Raw genomic sequence first — 21,971 nt, forward strand, 5'->3', positions numbered from 1 at the left:
TTGAATCTTCATGGCTCATTCTCAGTTCTTCACATCAGATTTAATCATTTACATGTAACTGATTCCTCCATTAATTGATACAGTCTAATATAAGCTCACAGGAATTCAACTCTAATTCTCTGACTGACTTCAGTCTTGATTATACCAATAAACTCAGCAATAAATAACATTACCATATTTCCTTTCCACATGTTTCGATCTTAACATGCAGGAAGCCTTGGCTCAAGCTTTTTGGATTGACATCAAGCGCATGGATGACCCAGAGTGTTACTTTAATTCTTTGCCAAAAGAGTTAGAAGTAAAAAGAGATCGGATGATACATTTATTTGAAAGTCTTGGCCTAAAACCTATAGTTCCTGATGGGGGATACTTCATCATTGCTGATGTGTCTTTGCTAGGTTAGTAAGAATTTTTATTATTTCAAATATATGGAAACTTATGGGTGAAATTGTATTAGAATTAGGGAGTAAAGATTGGTGTCAAAGCTATATCAGCTTTTTATCTACAGAAAAATGGCTTTTTGCAATGCCAGTGTATTTGTTTGTTTTAATAATCATCTTGAGTTTTAGGTCCCTGACCTTAAAATGATTGTTAACATGGCTATGGAGTCAGTTATTTTAGGTGTTCTATTAAACATAGAATTTGGGGGATCCCTGGGTGGCTCTGCAGTTTAGCGCCTACCTTCGGCCCAAGGCGTCATCCTGGAGTTCCAGGATCGGGTCCCACGTCAGGCTCCCTGCATGGAGCCTGCTGCTCCTTCTGCCTATGTGTGTCTTTGCCTCTCTCTCACTGTGTGTCTCTCATGAATAAATAAATAAAATCTTAAAAAAAAAAAAACACACATAGAATTTGCTATCATCTTGTTCTTGCGTGTAATTACATGGAATAATATATGAACCCAGTGTTCCTTTGAGTAAAATTTTAGTTTACTTTTTACTTAAGAAAAAGAAGATTACTAGAATGTTGATGCTATCAGAGAATGTTTGCTATTTTAAAATATACTGAAATCTCAGTGTGGAGCTGGGCAGGTGGGAACCCCCTGGGTGCCTGTGGGGTTGTAAAAATAAAAAAAATTTTTTTTGATTAAAAAAAATACACACATATATATATACTGAAATGAAGTAAAGAAGGAAAATAACGTTTATTCAGACTCTACTACATGCCTAGCATTTTCAAACACATTTTTGAAGTAAGCTTTGTTAGCTCCATTTTTAAAGATGTGAAGAGTTGGGAAGTTTTAAATAACTTACCTGAAGTCACAGAACTAGATTCCAAATAGTTTTGTCTCCAAAAAGCAATCATCTTTATATTACCTAAAGCTGTTTTATGTACTTCTGACATGCCATACTAATCTACAATTAGAAGCATGAAACATTTTGTATAGAACTAATTTTCTTAAAAAAAAACTATAATATAATAATAGTACATTTAAAAGCATAATTTATTCTGACAGAAGTTATAGCCAAATAGTTTAAGTTTTTTTTCTTTCTCTTTCTTCCTTTCTTTCTTTCTTTCTTTCTTTCTTTCTTTCTTTCTTTCTTTATGTATTCATTCATTCACTGATTCATGAGAGACACAGAGAGGGAGAGACACAGGCAGAGAGAGCAGCAGAGTTCCCACAGGGAGCCCAATGCAGAACCTGATCCAGGAACCCCGGGATCACACCCCGAGCCAAAGGTCAATGCTCAACCGCTCAAGGGAGCCATGCAGGCATCCCTTGTTTTAAGTTTCTAATACAGTAAAGTTAATATTCCACTGAACTTGAAAAGCCTTTTATATACCAAATTTTATAAGGCTGGAAACTTTTGATTTTATAACAAAACTGTGACTATTATTTTTTTAATTTGTTGTGAGAGAAGCAGAAGCCATGATGCCCAGAGATTTTTGCTGTCCTATTGCCTGAAAGCTGTATATATTTGGCTCTCCCAAGCTCCATTCTTACATAAAACCCCTTAAGATGTCCTATACTCTGAGGTTTAGAAATCACTTTCCCTATGTCATGTCTAAATATATAGCTCATTTCATGAAATGATAAAAAAGAAAAAGCTGTTTTATCACCTTTAGTTTTGCTTTTGAATCGGAAATCCATAAGATTTTCAACATGAATTATTTTTAAAATAAGCGATTTATATTCTTGATCTGCTTCCAAAAAGCATTTAAGCTAACTTATATTAAAAAGTTTACTATGTAATAATATATGTGTGTGTATGTAAATGGATATAATAGAAAATCAATGTCACATAGGATGGGGAGAAAGCAAATTTTTCATATAGGTTCATATGGTATTCTGAATAGTTTTAACCTAGGACTGAACTTTGTGGCTGCAAGGGCAAAAAGAAAATAGAATTAGTTACATAATTCTTGGATAAAGGGAAACTTAACAGATTTTTAGATATGAATAATTCTTCCCTGGAACCAAACTTTTACAGATAGTAAATTCTTTTTTTTTTTTTTTAAGATTTTATTTATTCATGAGAGACACAGAAAGAGAGAGACAGAGACACAGGCAGAGGGAGAAGCAGGCTGCATGTAGGGAGCCTGACATGGGACTCAATCCCAGAACCCCAGGATCACGCCCAAGCCAAAGGCAGACTCAACTGCTGAGCCACCCAGGCGACCCCAGATAGTAAATGCTAAAAGGAATTCATTGCATTATAATTCTAACCATCAAAAAGACAGCAATGCAACTTTTGTTAGGATGATTGCATTAAGCTCTTAAATAGTTTTCCATTTTATCTTCAGTCAATCCACCCTGCTTGAAATACTAGTTTAGGTGTCAGATCCTGAGTATGTGTGGTTGTAATAGGAGAAGAAAGGACTTTGGTTAGAAAACCTTTTATGATAATTGGGGGGGGGGGGGAGATGTCACTTCCTTTTCACCTGTGGGAGAAAAATGTTAATTTCTATAAGATACTCCTACATATGAGGACAATTTATTTTCTTTTACTCTTTCATCTGTTCAGATTAATTTGAATGTGAAAATTCTTACAAATACTAGAGATTGGTCCCACAATTTACTAAAGACAAAAGCAAGAAACAAAATTTTCTTTTGATGGTACCTTGAAAATAAAAATACACCATAAGATTCATGAACATAATAATTAACTCCCTTTACAATTCATAGCAGTGGCCAAGTGGTTAATATTTTTAAAGTACTTATGATATAATTGGTATTATACTAAGAACTTTACAAATATTCCATTCTAACAAAAGCACAATGAGATTGATACTATCAGTTGGTTAAGCATCCATCTCTTGATATCGGCTCAGTCGTGGTCTCAGGGTTGTGAGATCAAGCCCTGTGTCAGGCTTCACACCCAGCACAGAGTCTGCTTAAGTTCATTTCTTCCTCTCCCCTCTTCTTCTCTCCTTTTCTCTAAAAATTTTTAATTAATTTTTTTTAATTAATTAATATAAAAATAACTGTTCTTGAAAAAAAAAAAAAAAACCTATCTGTGAATTCTTTACTTCACCATACAGTATGAAACTCCAGGAAATTCTGTGAATATCTTCTGAAAATATTATTACTTGTGACAGATTTAAATGAAATACATCTTGCCCTCACATATAATACATAGACCATTGAATTTTCATTTTTGTTTTAGATGCAGACCTCTCTGATATGAAGGACAGCAATGAACCTTATGATTATAAATTTGTGAAATGGATGACTAAAAATAAGGTAGTGTTTATTGACCTTTGAGATACTATGCTGTATTTTATGGTTAATTTATGAAGGATACTTGCTGACATGTTGTAATATGATATTCCACTTATGGCTATGTGAAGGATTTTTAAAACATTTTTCTTTTTGAAAGTTGTACATATTCAGAAATATCTATTTGTTTTTAACATTTAACATCCTAAAAATACATTTGAAGTAGAAGTAGTTTTCCTATTTTACTTTTCTATTTATTTTTCAGAAACTGTCAGCCATTCCAGTTTCAGCATTCTGTAATGCAGAGACCAAGTTACAGTTTGAGAAGTTTGTGCGATTTTGCTTCATTAAAGTAAGTTCCTTGTTCTATTCCAAAACACATTTATGATGTCCTTCCTTCTGATTTATAAAGCATTTTTAAAGCATTTTTTTCTATTTTTAGGAATGATGTAGTTATATGCAGTTTTCAAATTTTGGCCTGCTGCCATGAAATTAACTGCCCACCAGAACAAAACCCAACACTTTGAAGTGTTGAGTGTACTGTGTATTACAGCATGATCAGACTCCTTGCCGTATAACAATACAGTGTCAAGCATGCAATCAAAAATTACGAAACATGTGAAGACATAAGAAAATGTGGCCTTTGGGGTGCCCAGGTGGCTCAGTCTGTTAAGTGTCTACCTTTGGCTCAGGTCATGACCCAGGGTCCTGGGATCAAGCCCTGAGTCCAGTTCTCTGCTCAGTGGGGAGTTTGCTTCTCCCTCTCCCTCTGCCTCCTCCCGCTCCTTGTGCTCACTTGCTCACTCGCTCGCTCTCTCTCAAAAAAAATAAATGAAATCTTAAGAAAAAAAGAAAATGTGACCCTTAATAAAGAAAAAATTAGTCAGTAGAAATAGATCACAAGGTGACCCAGGTATAGGAGTTAGCAGACAAGGACTTTAAGGCAGATACTGTGTGTATGTTCAAGAAATTAAAGGAACATATATTCATAGAACAAATTAAAACTATAAAAAAAATCAAGTGGAAATTCGGAACTTAAACATGTAATATCTGTGTGAAAAATATATGAGGCTTAACAAACACAGAGAATTGAGGATATCAAGAAAAAAGGGCTTACTTGAATTACAGATTCATAGAATTATCCAATCTGAAAAACAGAAAAATTATTTTTAAGTAATGAATAGAGCCTTAGGTCTATCAGACAATATCATGTGATAATACATGTAATTAGAGTACCAAAAAAAGAACGGAATGTGGCAGAAAAAGTATTTTAAGAAGTAATGGCTAAAATTTTCTCATATTTCATGAAAAGCAACTTAGAGATCTAAAAGTTAGTGAACAAAAAAATAAATAAATAAAAGTTAGCGAACTAAAAAATTAAAAAAAATAAAAGTGAACTACAACAGGATATAAAGAAAGCCACACCTAGACACTTTATACTCAAACTGCTGAAAACCAAGGGCAATGGTAAGATCTTGGAAACAGCCGGAAAAAAACTATACCTCACATGCATATGAATTTAGCAACTTCTTATCAGAAAAAAACAGAGACCAGAATACAATGAAATGACATCAAAGTGCTGAAATAAAAATATATCAACCCAGAATTCTTTTTCCAGGAAAATAGCCTTTAAAACGGAAAATGAAATGTAATATTCCTGACAAATGAAAGCTGAGTGAATTGCTTACCATCAGATCTGTACTAAAACAAAAATCTGAATATATGCATTATTGCTATTTTTAAGATATGATTGCTACTGAAGACAGGCTCAACAAGATCCAGAAACTCTTTTTACCAACACATTCATCTATTAACCTAGTCAGAATGATGTAAACATTGTTTTCAGCTTTGAGAGACAATCTCAAATCTACAAACTCTGGAAGACTGATCCAGAAGACAATAAATATGTTAACAATCTAATAGTGTCAACATTTAATTGACTAAAATGTAGAAGAAAGAGTAAGGCCATTAATATTCTCATCTTACAGTGGATCTAGAAATAGAGGTGTATCTTTTGAAGTTATAAGCAAAACTAATAAAAGTAACAAGATTTCCTGTTTTAAAAATCATAAACACAGCCCTTCCCCATTCTCTTCTTGAAAATTATTAAAAACAAGTAGGAGAATGGAAAACAGATTCACAAATTCCCAGTAAATGAAGAAGAGTTGCCAAGTACAATGAAGGTAAAGGGAAGACACCTAGAAAGTCTCTTGTGTCTACATCTTCAAGTTATAAACAGAGCCAGGAGGCAACCTACTCATCTAGAACAATAAGACAGTAAGTATATAAGTACACTGGCAGTGGGAGCTTCTCCAGACTCATTTAGCATCATGCAAGGCAGGATAGAAACATACAGCTATATAATCTAAAACCTTTGTTGAGCAGGGTGGAAAGGAGATTCTGGTTGGGTCATAGATTTTCTCATTCACTCCTGTCATTTTTGCTCCAAGCTATGTTAGAGCAATGTGGAGGAGATAGATTAAATTGGAAGTAGCCACTTAAAATTAGCCGAGAGGAAAGAAAAATATATATCCCCTTCTTACCACTGAAATCCACATCAATCTTATTAAATTTTATTATGAGCCAGGGAGGGTTTCTGCAGTCCTCTAGTGCTACCCTGGCTCCTCCCTTACACATTTCTGTAGCTAAGTCTTCAAATCATAAACGAAGTCAGTAGGTGGTATTCATTACCCAAAACAATAGGAACAGTAGGTGTACTAGCAGTAGGAGATTACAAAGGTAATTCAATCAAAAATGACTAATGAAAAGGAATCAGCTGTGAATCTATAAAATATACTATTAGGAAAAAAGGAGAAAGGTACAAGGAAAACCAAGTGTCAGAAAGAGAATATTCGGTCAGAAAAATGTTGCTATAAGAGCAAATAAAAATTGATAGTTCAAATCCAAAACCTTTAAAATGAGATTAAAGTAGAGATTTAAAAAGTTCAGGGAAGATAATGTCAGATAATATAAGAAGATAATATAGGGGCACCTGGGTGGCTCAGTGGTTGAGCATCTGCATTTGGCTCAGGTTGTGAGCCCAAGGTCCTGGGATTCAGTCCTGCATCGGGCTCCCCATGGGGAGCCTGCCTCACCCTCAGCCTATTTCTCTACCCCCCCCCCCGTGTGTCTCTCATGAATAAATAAATAAAATCTTTTAAAAAAAAAAGAGAAGATGAAATGGCAACCTGTCAGAGCTCAGGCACAAAACTGAAGGAAAACAATGAAGCTATTGGTAATTGTAGTGACATTGGAAACAGCACAGAGAACAGTGAATACTTCTGTAGGCATGATAAGGATTAAGAAAAGGGAGCAAAAAAAAAAAAGAACAATGATTTTTAAAGTATTAGAAAAATCATAGATGTGGAAGACAAGTGAAATATGTAGAATCCCATGGTGGGGAAACAAATGGAACCTAAAAAGACTTTTATAGCTTTATTTTAAGAATGTTTTCCATTAAAAAAAAAAAAAAAAGACAAATCTAGCAATTGAAAGGAAATGACTTGTCTCAGGGAAAAATTGTCACAGAACAATTAACATTAGAATACATTGGACTTAAAAGATAAAGAATTCTTCGGCATCTGCACAAAAAGACCAAAGCCTTCATGGGGGCAGGGTAAGAGGATCAGTGTGGACACACCCCCTTTACATCAACACTTGATATTGGAAGATAGGAAAGCCATAGCAAGAGGTCTCTAGGGAAAACTGACATACCTGACTCACCCTCTTGGAAAGGCTAAAAATAAAAGAATGGCAAAACATGCCTAGAAAATGGAAATTGAAAGAAAGTAAGTTCAATTTAAGGCAAAATGAGCCAAAACAGCACTTTACAGTAGTTATGGGTAAAATCCTCAGCAACTATCAAATATATGAAAGGATATCCCACTTTAATCATATTACAAGAAATGAAAATTAAAACTGCAACAAAACTGTATGTTATCTATTAGATTGGAAACAACTGAACAACTGAAAAGTTCCATAAGACATTGTTATAGACAGTGGGGGTATAATTTGTAAAATCTCTTAACAGTGGTTAGTTTGGCCATTCCCATCTAAATGTAAATGCACCTACGTCTTAACACAGAAATTCTACTTCTGGGATCTTTTTCTGTGGATTTACTTGCACATTTTGAATGACTTATGCTCAAGGATTTTCCATATTTGTAACTCCCTTCTTTGACAGTGAAAAACCCTGGCTCTCATCATGGAATCACTTCTTGAATCACTCCCTCTGTATGGGCCACTCCCCCTCCAGCCACCACCCCTGATGGACATCCTTTACCCCGCTCAGGCTTTGACACTTTGTGCTAGACTGCTACTGCTGTCAACCTCTTGCAGAAATGCCCTCCTCCGACTCTCCAGTACTGCACACCTGGCACTGTCACCCACTGCATGGAATCCTTCACCCCTCATATGCTCTGACACCCTGTGCCAGTCTACATTGGCAGATGCCTGCATCATCCTGTCTAGGTTCTAACATCCTGCACGGAGCCACCCTGCCATACAGATGCTGGCTTACCCAGCTTGGATTCCAACATCCTGTTCTAGTCAACACTGCCCCTTGCCATCACCAACACCTCATGCCACCCACATCGGAAACCCTCCTTACTCCACTCTGGCTGCAACATCCTGCACCAGGCTGCCTGGGCTCCCCCTGCCTCCATATATGGACACCTGCTTCACTCAGCCCCACCTAATGGCTTTTCGATTACTTCATTCTGTAGAGAGGAAAGAGAAAAGAAGTAGAAAAAGCAGAAGAGAAAAACAAAAGCTTGATTTTTACTGTTTATCTGTCAGTTTAATTTTATACCATGAATATACCTATTCAAAAAGCAAATGGATTTTATTAGTAATTATAACTGAAACATTGAAGGTAGTGAACATAGTAATGTGAGTGAACAATTTTTCCTCATTCAGAGCAGAGAATTGTGAATTTTGTCTGAAGTCAATAAATAAGGAAATAGAACCAAATGCATTAATTACATCTTGGAGATAACCACTAGAACTAAAATCAGAAGTTGTCATAAAAGGTTGTCTTGGGATGGTGGGCATAGTGGAAAGGAGTAGGGAGAGGAGGAACAGATGATTCTTATTCTGTGTAAGCTCTTCTATACTTTCTGATTTGTTTCTATAACTATATATTAATTTGATTGTCCTTTTGTAGGTCTGCCTTTTCATTTTTACTTTGAAAAATTCTCTTCACTTGGGATCAAATATTCACTTAAATCTTCATTTAGTACTATTATGTTTTATATTTTTCTGTTTATTTATGTTTTACTTTACCAAAATCTATCTTTATTTTAAAGTCCACAGATCATTAGGGTACCTATCCAAAACTTAATTTAATGAATGATGGCTGTAATTTGCTGAACTTGCCTATTTTCAATTAGGCAAACAAATGCCAACTAGTAGTACCATTCACCATGATTGTGTGTCAAAGAATTATCTTCATATTTGTAAATGTCATTTTACCAGAGGAGAGACTACAGATTTTAGTGCTTTTAGTGAACTGGCATTTTCAGTAAACTTTTCTGAGCAGCAAGGAAAAAGAATTTTTTCAGAAATCTTAGCATTGGATATAAATGTTGGAGGTAAACACAATCAATAAATATCACACAATTTTTCAAATGGAAAGGATTTCACCCTTATTAATTCCTTTCCTAAAGACATTCAAATATCCCAACTGGATATTGAGTCTCAATCCTATAATCTCCCAAGCTTATAGCTGGACATAATGTGGCGTGTCAGGTCATACACAAAAGGGGGTGAGATGAGAGGCAAGAAAGCAAAAATAATAAGTATTGATCCCATCAGCACATCTCTCAGACTCGCTTCCAGCATCATGTCATTTATGAGTCTTGGGTCTTCTTTGGCACTGCGGGTTGCTTGGGGTGCTACAATGGTTATAAATAGTAAAGAGTGTCCATACTGGTGGATGTGGTTTTGACTGGGATCAAGTTAAACTGTTTTCAGTCTGAACTGCATTTAACAGTTTGTCGATCATTTTCTTCGTGATGTTTTTTGGCCACATGCCAGTTGATTTGTACATTTCTTTAGTGTCAGGATAGCGGCAATAAATTGGCAGCCAGTATCACAAAACAGTATAATGTAGTGATCAGTGTCACACTTCTCAGGCTCCTCTAATATTGAATTCTTAGGTTCATTCACTTTTCCAGCCAGACAGTAGTGGGATATAACATTATAAATAATTAATTTGTTTGTTTTGCTGGGCTCCTTAAAGAGCTTCAGACCTGTGTAATAGGCCACCAAGGCATGGGAAGATGGTACAGATGCTGTTTTCCAGTTTCTGTCCATGCTCCTCCAAGAGTTGTGGCTTTATACAGGCAAGGCTTCCAATGACTCATCTGAAGGCATGACCTCCAAATAAACACTCTGGAGTTCATTGCTGCAGAGGCCAAGGAAAAGCTAGAGTCCATCTGGGCCCTCCTCAAGTTATCAGAGGTTGAAGAGCACCCAGTTCCCAAATCACTTCATGACTTTTCCTTATCCATTGACTGGTATATTTTTAATATTTAAGGATTTACTTCTCTTGAATTTATTTGATATGTAATGAGATTATTTCATTTATTTACAGAAAGACAGTACACTGGATGCTGCTGAAGAAATCATTAAGGCATGGACTACACAGAAGTGTTGATAAAAGTCGAGTTTCTATTAGATGACCTAATATGGAATTGTTATTTAGTGCTGCCATCTGCTGGATATTGAAAAACAAATATTTCAGTACAAATGAAAATTGAACAATTTCAAAATGTTAAAACCACTGGAGTTTTTTCATTTTGTTGTTTTTCAGTTGAAATGGTTGAAAACACCTTCCACTACCATTTTACATCAGGCAATGTAGGATTGTGGATAATAATTATGAGGTGCTGGTTGATGCTTAACCTCTCAGTGTTTCAGTTCCCTCATCATAAAAGGGGAATAAAATATAGCACCCACTTTATGACACCTGGCTGGCTCAGTGGGTAGAGCATATGCAATTCTTGATCTTGGAGTCATGAATTAGAGCCCCACGCTGGACATGAAATCTATTTGAAATAAAAAAAAAAAAAAGCACCTACTTTAGATGAAGTTTGTGAGGATAAAATGGATTGATATATGTAAAGCTTCAATAAACACTCAACTTGTTAGCCAGTTCCATTTCTGCACTGTTGTGTAAAAACTCTTAGCCAGTTCCACTCCCTCAACTCCAGGTCCTTGCTTTGTCTATCCACAAGTCTAACCCTCCCCTTTGTTTACCAATGGCTTTGAACTTTGCTCACAATTTTGCTTCTCTTTCCCAAATACTGCCATCATCCAGGGTGACTTCAAGGTACACATGGATTACCTAGGCTTTTGGTACTTTGACCTCACCTTTGGCAATGTTCACCTCCACTCCTCTCTCCACTTCAGCCACCCACCTCCTTGGGTACACCCTGAACCTTTCATCATTTAAGGCTGTGCCACCTATGAGATAATAAATTAGTCATCTCAGACTGTACCCACTTATCCCTATAGTATTCTCTGAGTGTGTCCCATTTGTTCTCAAAATATCACTTCATCAAACTCACTATAATTTCAAATCCACTCTTTCTCAAAAAATGGTCTATGGCCCTCTTAGAGCAGAATCATAATCTGTGAGAAGAGATGCTGGTCTTCACCCTAGACTTGCTGAAAATAATTTCAGGATCTGGTCCTTCCAAGGTGATTGTTTTACCCACTGAATTTTGATAATCACTGCTCTAGTCCTTGGAACCCTCTATTTTATTCCTACTGGCCCACTTATATTTTCCTTGCCCAGCTTAGATTGCATCATCTATCACTTTAGCCAAGATACTTTTGCTGCCTTGAATAACTTGCCCATTGTTCTATCTCACCCAACTGGTCAAGAAAAACCCAAAACCCCACCCTGGAATTGAAACTCCATGCTTGCACGGGGCTGCTGAACACTGCTGTCACAAAATGCACAATTGTGCAGCTACCAACAACCATGAATGCACATTATTGACCTTAACTAGATTTAATCCTTCCATGATACCATAATGAGATTTCTCTACATTTTACCACAGCAGGAATTCCTAATACTCTCCTTTTCTCCACCATAAAAATATCCAACCTCCTTTCTCTTTACACCTTAAAGCCCACCACTACCAGCACAATTAAATCATAGCTAATGACCTCATCTCCCACTTCTGTGAAAAACAAAATGTAAAAACAGATATTACCAGACAGCCCTACCAAATGAGAACCTACACCAAAACACCTATGACCTAGCTGCACCAGCATTCATCCTTAATTCATCTCATCCACAGGGATTCGGGCAGAATGTGGAGGATTGGTAGGAAGGCAGAACCAGGACCTCAAGAGCTAACTACTGCGTAGCAATATAAATCCCATATATAATTTTTAGCCTGTCCACTCTTGCTGGGGATTTGATACAGTTTTTATCAGGGTTTAAGTCTGCTCTTCACAGTCATGGACTTGTCCGGTGCTAATCCTCCCACCATTTCTCACAATCTCATTTGGTTCAGTCTGTTCCCTTGTATCTTCAGCCTCTACTGGCTCCCTTCCTCAGCAGTGAGACACGTCCAAATGTTTCTAATATTAGAAAATCCTTGGTGTGTCTGGGTGGCCTAGTAGGTTAAGCATCTACCTTCAGCTGAGGTCATGATCCCAGAGTCCTGGGATCGAGCCCCTACACTGGGCTCCTTGCTCACTGGGGAGCCTGCTTCTCCCTCTCCCTCTGCCTGCTACTACCCCTGCTTGTGCCCTCTCTGTCAAATAAATTAATAATATAAAAAAATTTTTTTTAAATCCTTTCCCTAATGCTATCTACTACTCTATTATCTCTTCCTCTTCAGGGCAAAATTTCTTCCTTCTTTCCTCCTTCCTCCCTCCCCTCTTCCTTCCTTTAACAAATATTCATTGAACTCCTACAATGTACCAGACACTAGTGTATGCACTTAGGATACATCAGTGAACACAAAGATCCCTGCCTTCCAGGGCTTTCCTTCTGACCAGGAGAGGGAGACTAAATCATGAACATAGTGAAATATATTGAATGTTTTTTTTAGTTTGTTAAAATTTTAATTTTAACTCCAATATAGTTAACATACAATGTTATTGTTATTGTAGGTGTACAATACAGCAATTCAACAGTTTTATACATTACTCAGTGCTCATCAGGATGAGTCCTCTTAATCCCCTTTACCTATTTCACCCATCCTCCAGCCATCTCTCTGGTAACCAATCATTTGTTCTCTATTGTTAAGAGTGTTTCTTGGTTTGTTTCTCTTTTTTCCCTGTCTTGTTTTGTTTCTTAAATTCCACATATGAGTAAAATCATATGATATTTGTCTTTTTCTGACTTATTTCACTCAGCATTGTACTCTCTTGCTCATCCATGTCATTGCAGATGACAAGATTTCATTATTTTTTATAGCTGAGTAATATTCTATCTTCTTTATTCAATCATCTATAATGGATACTTAGGCTGCTTCCCTAGTTTGGCTATTATAAATAATGCTGCTGTAAACATATCCAATAAACATATATCCTTTCAGATTAGTGTTTTTGTATTCTTTGAGTAAATACCCAGTAGTGATTACTGAAGCATAGAGTAGTTCTACTTTTAATTTTTTGAGGAAACTCTATACTATTTTCCACAGTGACTGCACCAGTTTGCATTTCCATCAACAGTGCACAAAGGTTACTTTTTCCCCACATCCTCACCAACACTTGTGTTTTTTATGTTAGCCATTCTGACAGTTGATACCTCATTGTGGTTTTGATTTGTATTTCCCTGATGATAAGTGCTATTGAGCATCTTTTCACGTGTCTGTTGGCCATCTGAATGTCTTCTTTGGAGAAATGTCTGTTCGTGTCTTTTGCTTATTTTTATTTTTTGGGTGTTGAGTTGTAGCAGTTCTTTATATATTTTGGTTGCTAACCTTTTGTCAGATATGTCATTTGCAAATATCTTCTCCCATTTAGTAGGATGACTTTTAGTTTGGTGATTGTTTCCTTCGCTGTGCAAAAGCCTTTTCTTTTGATGTAGTCCCAGTACTTTATTTTTGCTATTTCCTTTGTCTCAGGAGATCTATCTAGAAAAATGTTGCTATGGGCCATATCCAAGAAATTACTGCCTGTGCTCTCTTCTAGAGTTTTTTATGGTTTCAGGTATCATATTTAGGCCTTTAATCCATTTTGAGCTTATTTTTATGTATAGTGTAAGAAAGTGGTCCAGTTTCATTCTTTTGCCTATCAGTTTTCCCAACACCATTTGTTAAATAGACGTTCTTTTACCCATTGCGTATTCTTGCCTCTCTTGTTGAAGATTAATTGACCATAATATCATGGATTTGTTTCTGGGCTTCTATTCTGTTCCATAAATCTTTGTGTCTGTCTTTATGCCAGGACCATATTGTTTTGATTATTATAGATCTGTAGTATAACTTGAAATATGAAATTATGATACTTCCAATTCTGTTTTCCTTTTTCAAGATTATTTTGGCTATTTGGAGTCTTTTGTAGTTCCATACAAATTTTAGGATTATTTATTCTAGTATTGTGAAAAATGTTCTTGGTGCTTTGGTAGGGATTGCATTAAATCTACAGATTCCTTTAGGCAGTATGGACATTTTAATGATATTTGTTCTTCCAATTCATGAGCATGGGTATCTTTCCATTTGTTTGTGTTGTCTTCAATTTCTTTCATCAATGTTTTGTAGTTTGCAGATACAGGTCTTTCTCCTCATTGTTTGATTTTATTCCTAGATTTTTTTATCCTTTTTGATTCAATTGCAAATGGGGTTGCTTTCCTAATTTCTCTTCCTGTTGCTTCATTAGTAATGTATAGAAATGCAACAGATTTCTGTATGTTGATTTTGTGTCCTGCAATCTTACCAAATGCTAACCTTATACATGGAAATTGTATGAAGAAAAGAAGTAGAGCAGGACAGAGGAAAATGAAAGTGTTAGGGAAGCAATTTGGAATGTTAAGCACTTGGTCAGGTAGGTCTCAAGGAGAGGACATGGAGACAGACTTAGAAGAGAGGAGGCAGGGAGCCTCATGGAGAACTTGGGGAGGAACATTCTAGCCAGAAGGAATAGTAATGCAAAGACTCTGTGACACGAAGGTGTACTCAGCATGTTTGATGAGTACCAAGAGTCTGTTGTGGCTGGATGTAATAATCAAGGTACAAACTAGTAAGCATGAGGTCAGAGAAGTAACACAGTATAAGGATAGTGTTAGGATAACAGGTTTTTTTAAAGATTTTATTTATTTATTCATGAGAGACACAGAGAGAAGGCAGAGACATAGGCAGGGGGAGAAGTAGGCTCCTCCCAAGAGGAGTATATATATATACTCACACACACACACACACACACACACACACAGGCTCTATTTTTCTGGAGAATTCTGACTGATACAGGTGGATCAGCAAAAATAAGATAAGTTGTCTATAAATTCCCAAAGTTTAGTGAGAAGTCATTCAGTGACATCATGCCATATGATAGTAAGATATGGACTTTGTAGAGTAAGCAGTGATGAATTTAAGCAGATTTTTATGGAAGAAAGGGAGTATGGAAAAAAGTATGGGTTGGTTAACCAAAGGCCAGCTATATATCCTCCTTCTCCTCTGACCACTTGTACATGGAGGCTAAAAAGCCAAACTTCCAATTTCTCAGCTTCCCTTACAACTAATCAAAAGTGCCTGAAAAGAGCTTCCCTTCATGGAAAAACATAAAAGGCAAAGTCATCCTGAGACTTTTTGTCTTCTTTGTCCTCTTCGCCCTTCTACCTTCTTCCTGCCTGGAATGTCAAAGTAAAGTCTGGAGGCACTGCAGCCATACTGCATTCATGCAGCAACTGGCATGAGAGTGAAGGACCACATGATAAGGATAGAAGAGCAGAAAGATAGGAAGAGACTGGGACCCTGGACACAATATGGAGCCACTGTACCTACTCCCAGACTTTGTACTGAATGAAACAAAATAAACCTCTAAGCCACTATATTAAGGTTTTTTATTATTTACAGATGAATCTATTACTACTTGATATAGAGAATATAGCACAAAAATCACATTTTTCTTCTGGAAGATAAACTGATGAAAATTCCTTTAGGCAGAAAGAGATACTGATCAGAAAGCTCTTGCTCCTGCAGGAAAAGATGGTGAGGGCCTGAAGAATCCTTCAGTACCAGAGAAAGGCAAATAATCACAAATCTTTGTCAAATTTGTGAATTTTCCCCATCATTCTTATGATGAAAACAATTATATACTACATAATTACCAAATATTTAAATCAAAAATTATTCCCAAATAAAGCAAGAGTCTCCTTGGTCTCAGTTGGATAAACCCAAGGGTGAAACAAAACAAAACAAAAACCTCAACTATGTTCTTGAGAGATGAGAATTGGATTTTATTGCTGCTCTGAGAATACATCTAATTACTCAATCATGCCAATTAAATAGGAAGTTCACCTGCTGACAAACAGCTATCCTGGGATATAACAGAATAAATTGTAGAAATAATTGAATTTTCTAATCAATATTAACTTCATCATATTACACAGCTGCTACTTTCCTTTACATTTGGATACAGCATTTTTCCCTATAATATGTAAAACTTCATTTGTAGCAAAATCTTAGGGTTAAAAAGATGAATAATAATTTTGTCCTCTTGTCAACGAGAGTGGTTATCCTGTCTGAAGCATTATTTTCACTCTTATCCTTCTCATTAGTTACCATTAAAAGTATAAACACCATATTTTAAGCTGAAACTATAGAGCTGTATCTTGTAACACCACAACTCAATTTTGTGTGTGGGTTTCTGAGATGACTTATTATAACATCACTTTTATAATTATTCTTGGAGCATTCTGCCCCAATGAGGGGCTCAAACTCCTAACCCCAACATCAAGAGTCGTATGCTCTACCAACTGAGCCAGCCAGGCACCTCCAGATTAGGTCCTTTGCACCAGAAGTCCCTTCTGCCTGGAATATTTTCCCCTGATGTCCACCTAGCTACCTCAAATCTTTACTCAAATGTCACTTCAGGAGAACTTAGCTGACCATATTTAAAATTGTAAACCCTGCCCCTCCCATCCCCTTTCTCTGACTTATTTTTCTCCTTAGCACTTAGCACCATGGAACTTACACTATGTTTCTCTTATTTAATTTATCATCTATATCCTCCCCTAATATACCTTCCATGAGGCCAGAGATTTTTTTTTTTAATGTTCTGTTCACTGCGATACCTTCAGCACCTAAAGCAGAACCTGGCATATGGTAGGCACTCAACAAAAATTTGAATTTCTGCAAATGGAATCTGACCTTCAGAACACATTGGTTCTTTGTTGTTGTTTTGTCTTCAACCATTGGCTCTCTCTTTGACTCATGTCCTTCCCTTATGAATGATTTCTTGAAGTAACAAAGATTGTTTCTAAAACTGCAGATATGACTGGCATGTCTCAGAGTCTTCTTGGTTTCTGAATCATTTGTGTTAAGGGATCCAGCTAATCAGTAATGGACTTGGTCTAATCTCTAGAAGCCCAATTCCAAAATACAGAACCCAAAGTTGCAATTGGCTTCTGGGCCCAAGATAATTAGTGGTCTGCAAACATTTTTAAGCCATGTGGTGCATATATACACATGCAAATACACACACATGCACACACATAAGCTTGAAATTACATGCTATCTCTCTTTTGCCTGGCAAATAAATATTTCTCCTTTTTAAAGATTATTTATTTAGGGCAGCCCTGGTGGTGCAGCGGTTTAGAGCCGCCTGCAGCCTGGGGTGTGATCCTGGAGACCCGGGATCGAGTCCCACATCGGGCTTCCTGCATGGAGCCTGCTTCTCCCTCTGCCTGTGTCTCTGCCTCTCTCTCGCTCTCTCTGAATGAATAAATAAATAAATCTTAAAAAAAAAAAGATTATTTATTTATTTGACAGAGAGAGAGAGAGAAAGCACAAGCAGGGGAGCAGCAGGCAGAGGGAGAGGGAGAAGCAGCTTCTCCAGTGAGCAAGAAGCCCAATGGGGGGCTCAATCGCAGAACCCCAGGATCGTGACCTGAGCTGAAGGCAGATTCTTAACTGACTGAGCCTCCCAGTGCCCTGCAAATAAATATTTCTAATCAAGGTTTGCTTTTCTGTCTAGAATGATATTGAAAGGTTATCTCTGCCCCTGCTCTCCAAACATGGGAAAATAAACACTTAAACCAGTGTAACATTTCTAGAAGGCAATTTCACAATACCTAGCAAAACATTTCAAGCGTGCCTTTCGGAGCCATGATTCTACCACTAGGTATCTATGCTCTTTTTTCCCTGTTAACGTTTTTAAATTTAAATTCAAGTTGGGTAACATATAGTGTAGTTTTGGTTTCTGGAATAGAATTTAGTGATTCATCACTTACATATAACATCCACTGTTCATCCTAACAAGTGCCCTCCTTAATACCCACACGCATTTAGCCCCTCCCCCATCTCACCCCCAGCTCCCCCACCAGAAACCCTCAGTTTGTTATCCCAACTATGGAGTCTCTTATGGCTTGCCTCCCTCTCTGTTTTTATCTAATTTTTTAAAAAGATTTTATTTGGGGCACCTGGGTGGCTCCCTGGTTGAGCATCTGCCTTCAGCTCAGGTCATGATCCAGGGGGCCTGGGATAGAGTCCTATACCAGGCTCCTTGTGGAGTGCCTGCTTTTCCCTCTTCCTATATCTCTGCCTCTCTGTGTGTGTGTCTCTCATGAATAAATAAATAAAATCTTTTTTAAAAGATTCCCTTACATTTATTTTACATTATTTCTTAAAATAAAGAAATGTTTTACATTATTTCTTAAAATAAAGATTTTATTTATTTATTTTTATTTATTTATTTATTTATTTATTTATTTATTTATTTATTTATTTATTTTAGAGAGAGATGGATGGGGAAAAGGGAGAAACGGACTTCCTATTGAGTGGGGAGCCCAATGAGTCTCAATCCCAGGACACTGAGGTCATGACCTGAGCTAAAGGCAGGTGCTTAACCAACTCTGCCACCCAGGCACTCCTGTTTTTATCTTATTTTATTTGTCCTTCCCTCTCCTTATGTTCATCTGTTTTGTTTCTTAAATCCCACATGAGTAAAATCGTATGATATTTGTGTTTCTCTGACTGACTTGTTTCACTTAGCATCATACCTTCTAGTTCCATCCACGTTGTTGCAAATGGTAATATTTCCTTCTTTTTGATGGCTGAGTAATATTCCTGTGTGTGTGTGTGTGTGTGTGTGTGTGTGTACAAACACCTTCTTTATCCATTCATCTGTCAATGGACATCTGGACTCCTTTCTAGTTTGGCTATTGTGGACGTTGCTGCTATAAACATTGGGGTGCATGGACCCCTTTGACTCCTTTGGATAAATACTAAGTAGTGCAATTGCTGGGTCACAGACTGGTTCTATTTTTAACTTTTTAAGGAACTTCCATACTGTTTTTTACAGTGGTTGTACCAGTCTGCACTCCTACCAGCAGTGCAAAAGGGTTCCCCTTTCTCCACATCCTTGCCAACATCTGTTGTTTACTGAGTTGCTAATTTTAATCATTCTGACAGGTGTGAGGTGATATTTCACTGTGGCTTTGATTTGTACTTCCGGATGATAAGTGATATTGAGCATTTTTTCATTGTCCGTTGGCCATTTGGAGAAATGTTTGTTCGTGTCTTCCGCCCACTTCTTGACTGGATTATTTATTTTTTAGGTGTTGATTTTGATGAGTTCTTTATAGATTCTGAATGCTAACTCTTTATCCAATATGTCATTTGCAAATATCTTGTCCTATCTGTTGGTTTCCTTTTAGTTTTATTGTTTTTTTTTCACTGTACAGAAGCTTTTTATCTTGATGAAATCCCAATAGTTCATTTTTGTTTTTGTTACCCTTGCCTCCAGCCATGTGTCTAGTAAGAAGTTGCTACAGCTGGGATGCCTGGGTGGCTCAGTGTTTGAGCATCTGCCTTTGACTCAGGTTGTTGGTCCCGGGGTCCTGGGATCGAGTCTGGTATCAGGCTCCTTGTGGAGAGCCTGCTTCTCCCTCCGCCTATGTCTCTCTGCCTCTCTGTGTGGGTCTCTCATGAATAAATAAATAAAAGTTAAAAAAAAAAAAGTTGCTGCAGCCAAGGCCAAAGAGGTTGGTGCCTATGTTCTCCTCTAGGATTTTGATGGTTTCCTGCCTTACATTTAGCTCTTTTATCCATTTTGACTTTATTTTTGTGTATGGTATAAGAAAGCTGTCCAGGTTGATTCTTCTGCATGTTGCTGTCCAGTTTTTTCCAACACCGTTTGTTGAAGAGACTCTCTTTTTTTCCACTGGATATTTTTTCCAGCTCTGTTGAAGATTAGTTGGCCATATAGATGTGTGTCCATTTCTGGATTCTTTATTTTGTGCCACTGATCCATGTGTCTGTTTTTATGCCAGTACCATACTGTCTTGATGAATACTGCTTTATAATACATCTTGAAGTCTGGGATTCTGATGCCTCCCACTTCACTGTTCTTTTTCACCATACTTTGACTATTCAAGGTCTTTTCTGGTTCTATACAAACTTCAGGATTGTTTGTTCTAGCTCTGTGAAAAATGATGGTATTATTTTGATTAGGATTGCATTGAATGTGTAGATTGCTTTGGGTAGTATAAACATGTCAACAATATTTGGTCTTCTAATCTATGTGCATGGAATGTTTTTCCATTTCTTTATGTCTTCTTCAATTTCTTTCGTAAGTGTTCTACACTGTTTTCAGTGTAAAGCTCTTTCTTTTATTTTTTATTTTTTTAAGATTTATTTATTCATGATAGACAGAGAGAGAGAGAGAGAGAGAGAGAGAGGCAGAGACACAGGCAGAGGGAGAAGCAGGCTCCATGCAGGGAACCAGACACGGGACTCAATCCCGGGACCCCAGGACCACGACTCGGGCCAAAGGCGGCGCTAAACCGCTGAGCCACCCAGGGATCCCCAAGCTCTTTCTTTTTAAAAGATTTTTTAAAAATTATTCATGAAAGACACAGAAAGAGAGAGGCAGAGACATAGGCAGAGGGAGAAGCAGGCTCCTCGCAGGGAACCCGATGTGGGACTCGATTCCCGGACCTCGGATCACGTCCAGAGCTGAAGGCAGATGCCCAACTGCTGAGCCACCCAGGCATCCCCAGTGTACAGATCTTTCACCTTTGGTTAGGTTTATTCCTAGGTATCTTATGGTTTTAGGTGCAGTTTTAAGTGAAATGAATTCCTTAATTTCTCCTTCTGCTTTATTAATATATAATAAATATATTATTTATTTATAGAAATAAAACAGATTTCTGTATGTTGATTTTATATATTGCAACTTTTCTGAATTCATGTATCACTTCTAGTAATTTTTTGGTGGAGTCTTTTGGGTTTTCTACATCATGTTGTGTGAAAAGAGTGAAAGTTTGATTTCCTTCTTGCGGATTTGGATGACTTTTATTTCTTTTTTTGTCTGATTGCTATGGCTAGGACTTCCAGTGTTATGTTGAACAACAGTGTTGTGAGTGGACATCCTTTCATGTTCCTGATCTTAGGGGAAAAGCTCAGTTTTTCCCCATTGAGGCTGAGTCTTTTGTATATGGCCTTTATGATGTTGAGATATGTTCCTCCTGTCCCCACTTTTTGAGGGTTTTTAATCAAGAAAGGATGCTATATTTTGTCAAATGCTTTTTCTGCAACTATTGAGAGGATCAATGGTTCTTTTCTTTTATTAATGTGGTGTATCACATTAATTTGTGTATGGTGTCAGAAAGTTGTTCAGTTTCATTCTTCTGCGTGTTGCTATTTTAGGCTTTCTACATCATGTTGTGTGCAAGAAGTGAAAGTTTCGCAGATACTGAACACCCCTGAAGCTCAGGAATAAATCCCACTTGATCGTGGTGAATAAGCCTTTTAATGTACCATTGGATTCTATTGGCTAGTATCTTGTTGAGAATATTTGCATCCGTGTTCATCAGGGATATTGCTCTATAATTCTCTGTTCTTGGTAGGATCTTTGTCTGGTTTCGGAATCAAGGTAATGCTAGCCTCATAGAAGGAGTTTGGAAGTTTTCCATCCACTTCTATTTTTAGGACCAGCTTCAGAAGAATAGGTATTTTGGGGCATCTGGGTGGCTCAGTGCTTGAGTTTCTGCCTTTGGCTCAGGCCGTGATCCTGGGGTCCCAGAATGGAGTCCCAAATTGGGCTCCCTCCCCACAGGGAGCCTGCTTCTCCCTCTGCCTATGTCTCTGCCTCTCTATGTCTCTCATGAATAAATAAATTAAAT

At 37.2% G+C, this 21,971-nt stretch overlaps 1 protein-coding gene across 9 annotated transcripts in view; it reads left to right on the forward strand.

Moving 5' to 3' along the window:
- KYAT3 (kynurenine aminotransferase 3) overlaps window positions 1-13,220 on the forward strand; it is a 68,945-nt gene extending 55,725 nt beyond the window's left edge. For all 9 annotated transcript variants that reach the window (XM_072754678.1, XM_072754677.1, XM_072754676.1 and 6 more), the window contains 4 exons: window positions 212-398; window positions 3,606-3,682; window positions 3,924-4,010; window positions 10,254-13,220. In XM_072754678.1, the coding sequence (XP_072610779.1) occupies window positions 212-398; window positions 3,606-3,682; window positions 3,924-4,010; window positions 10,254-10,316 (414 nt within the window). In that variant the 3' untranslated portion in view covers window positions 10,317-13,220. The remainder of the gene's footprint in view (window positions 1-211; window positions 399-3,605; window positions 3,683-3,923; window positions 4,011-10,253) is intronic.
- The last annotated feature ends 8,751 nt before the right edge of the window (window positions 13,221-21,971 follow it).

The sequence above is a fragment of the Vulpes vulpes genome, chromosome 3 (genome assembly GCF_048418805.1).
Source record: "Vulpes vulpes isolate BD-2025 chromosome 3, VulVul3, whole genome shotgun sequence".
Lineage (NCBI taxonomy): Eukaryota > Metazoa > Chordata > Mammalia > Carnivora > Canidae > Vulpes > Vulpes vulpes.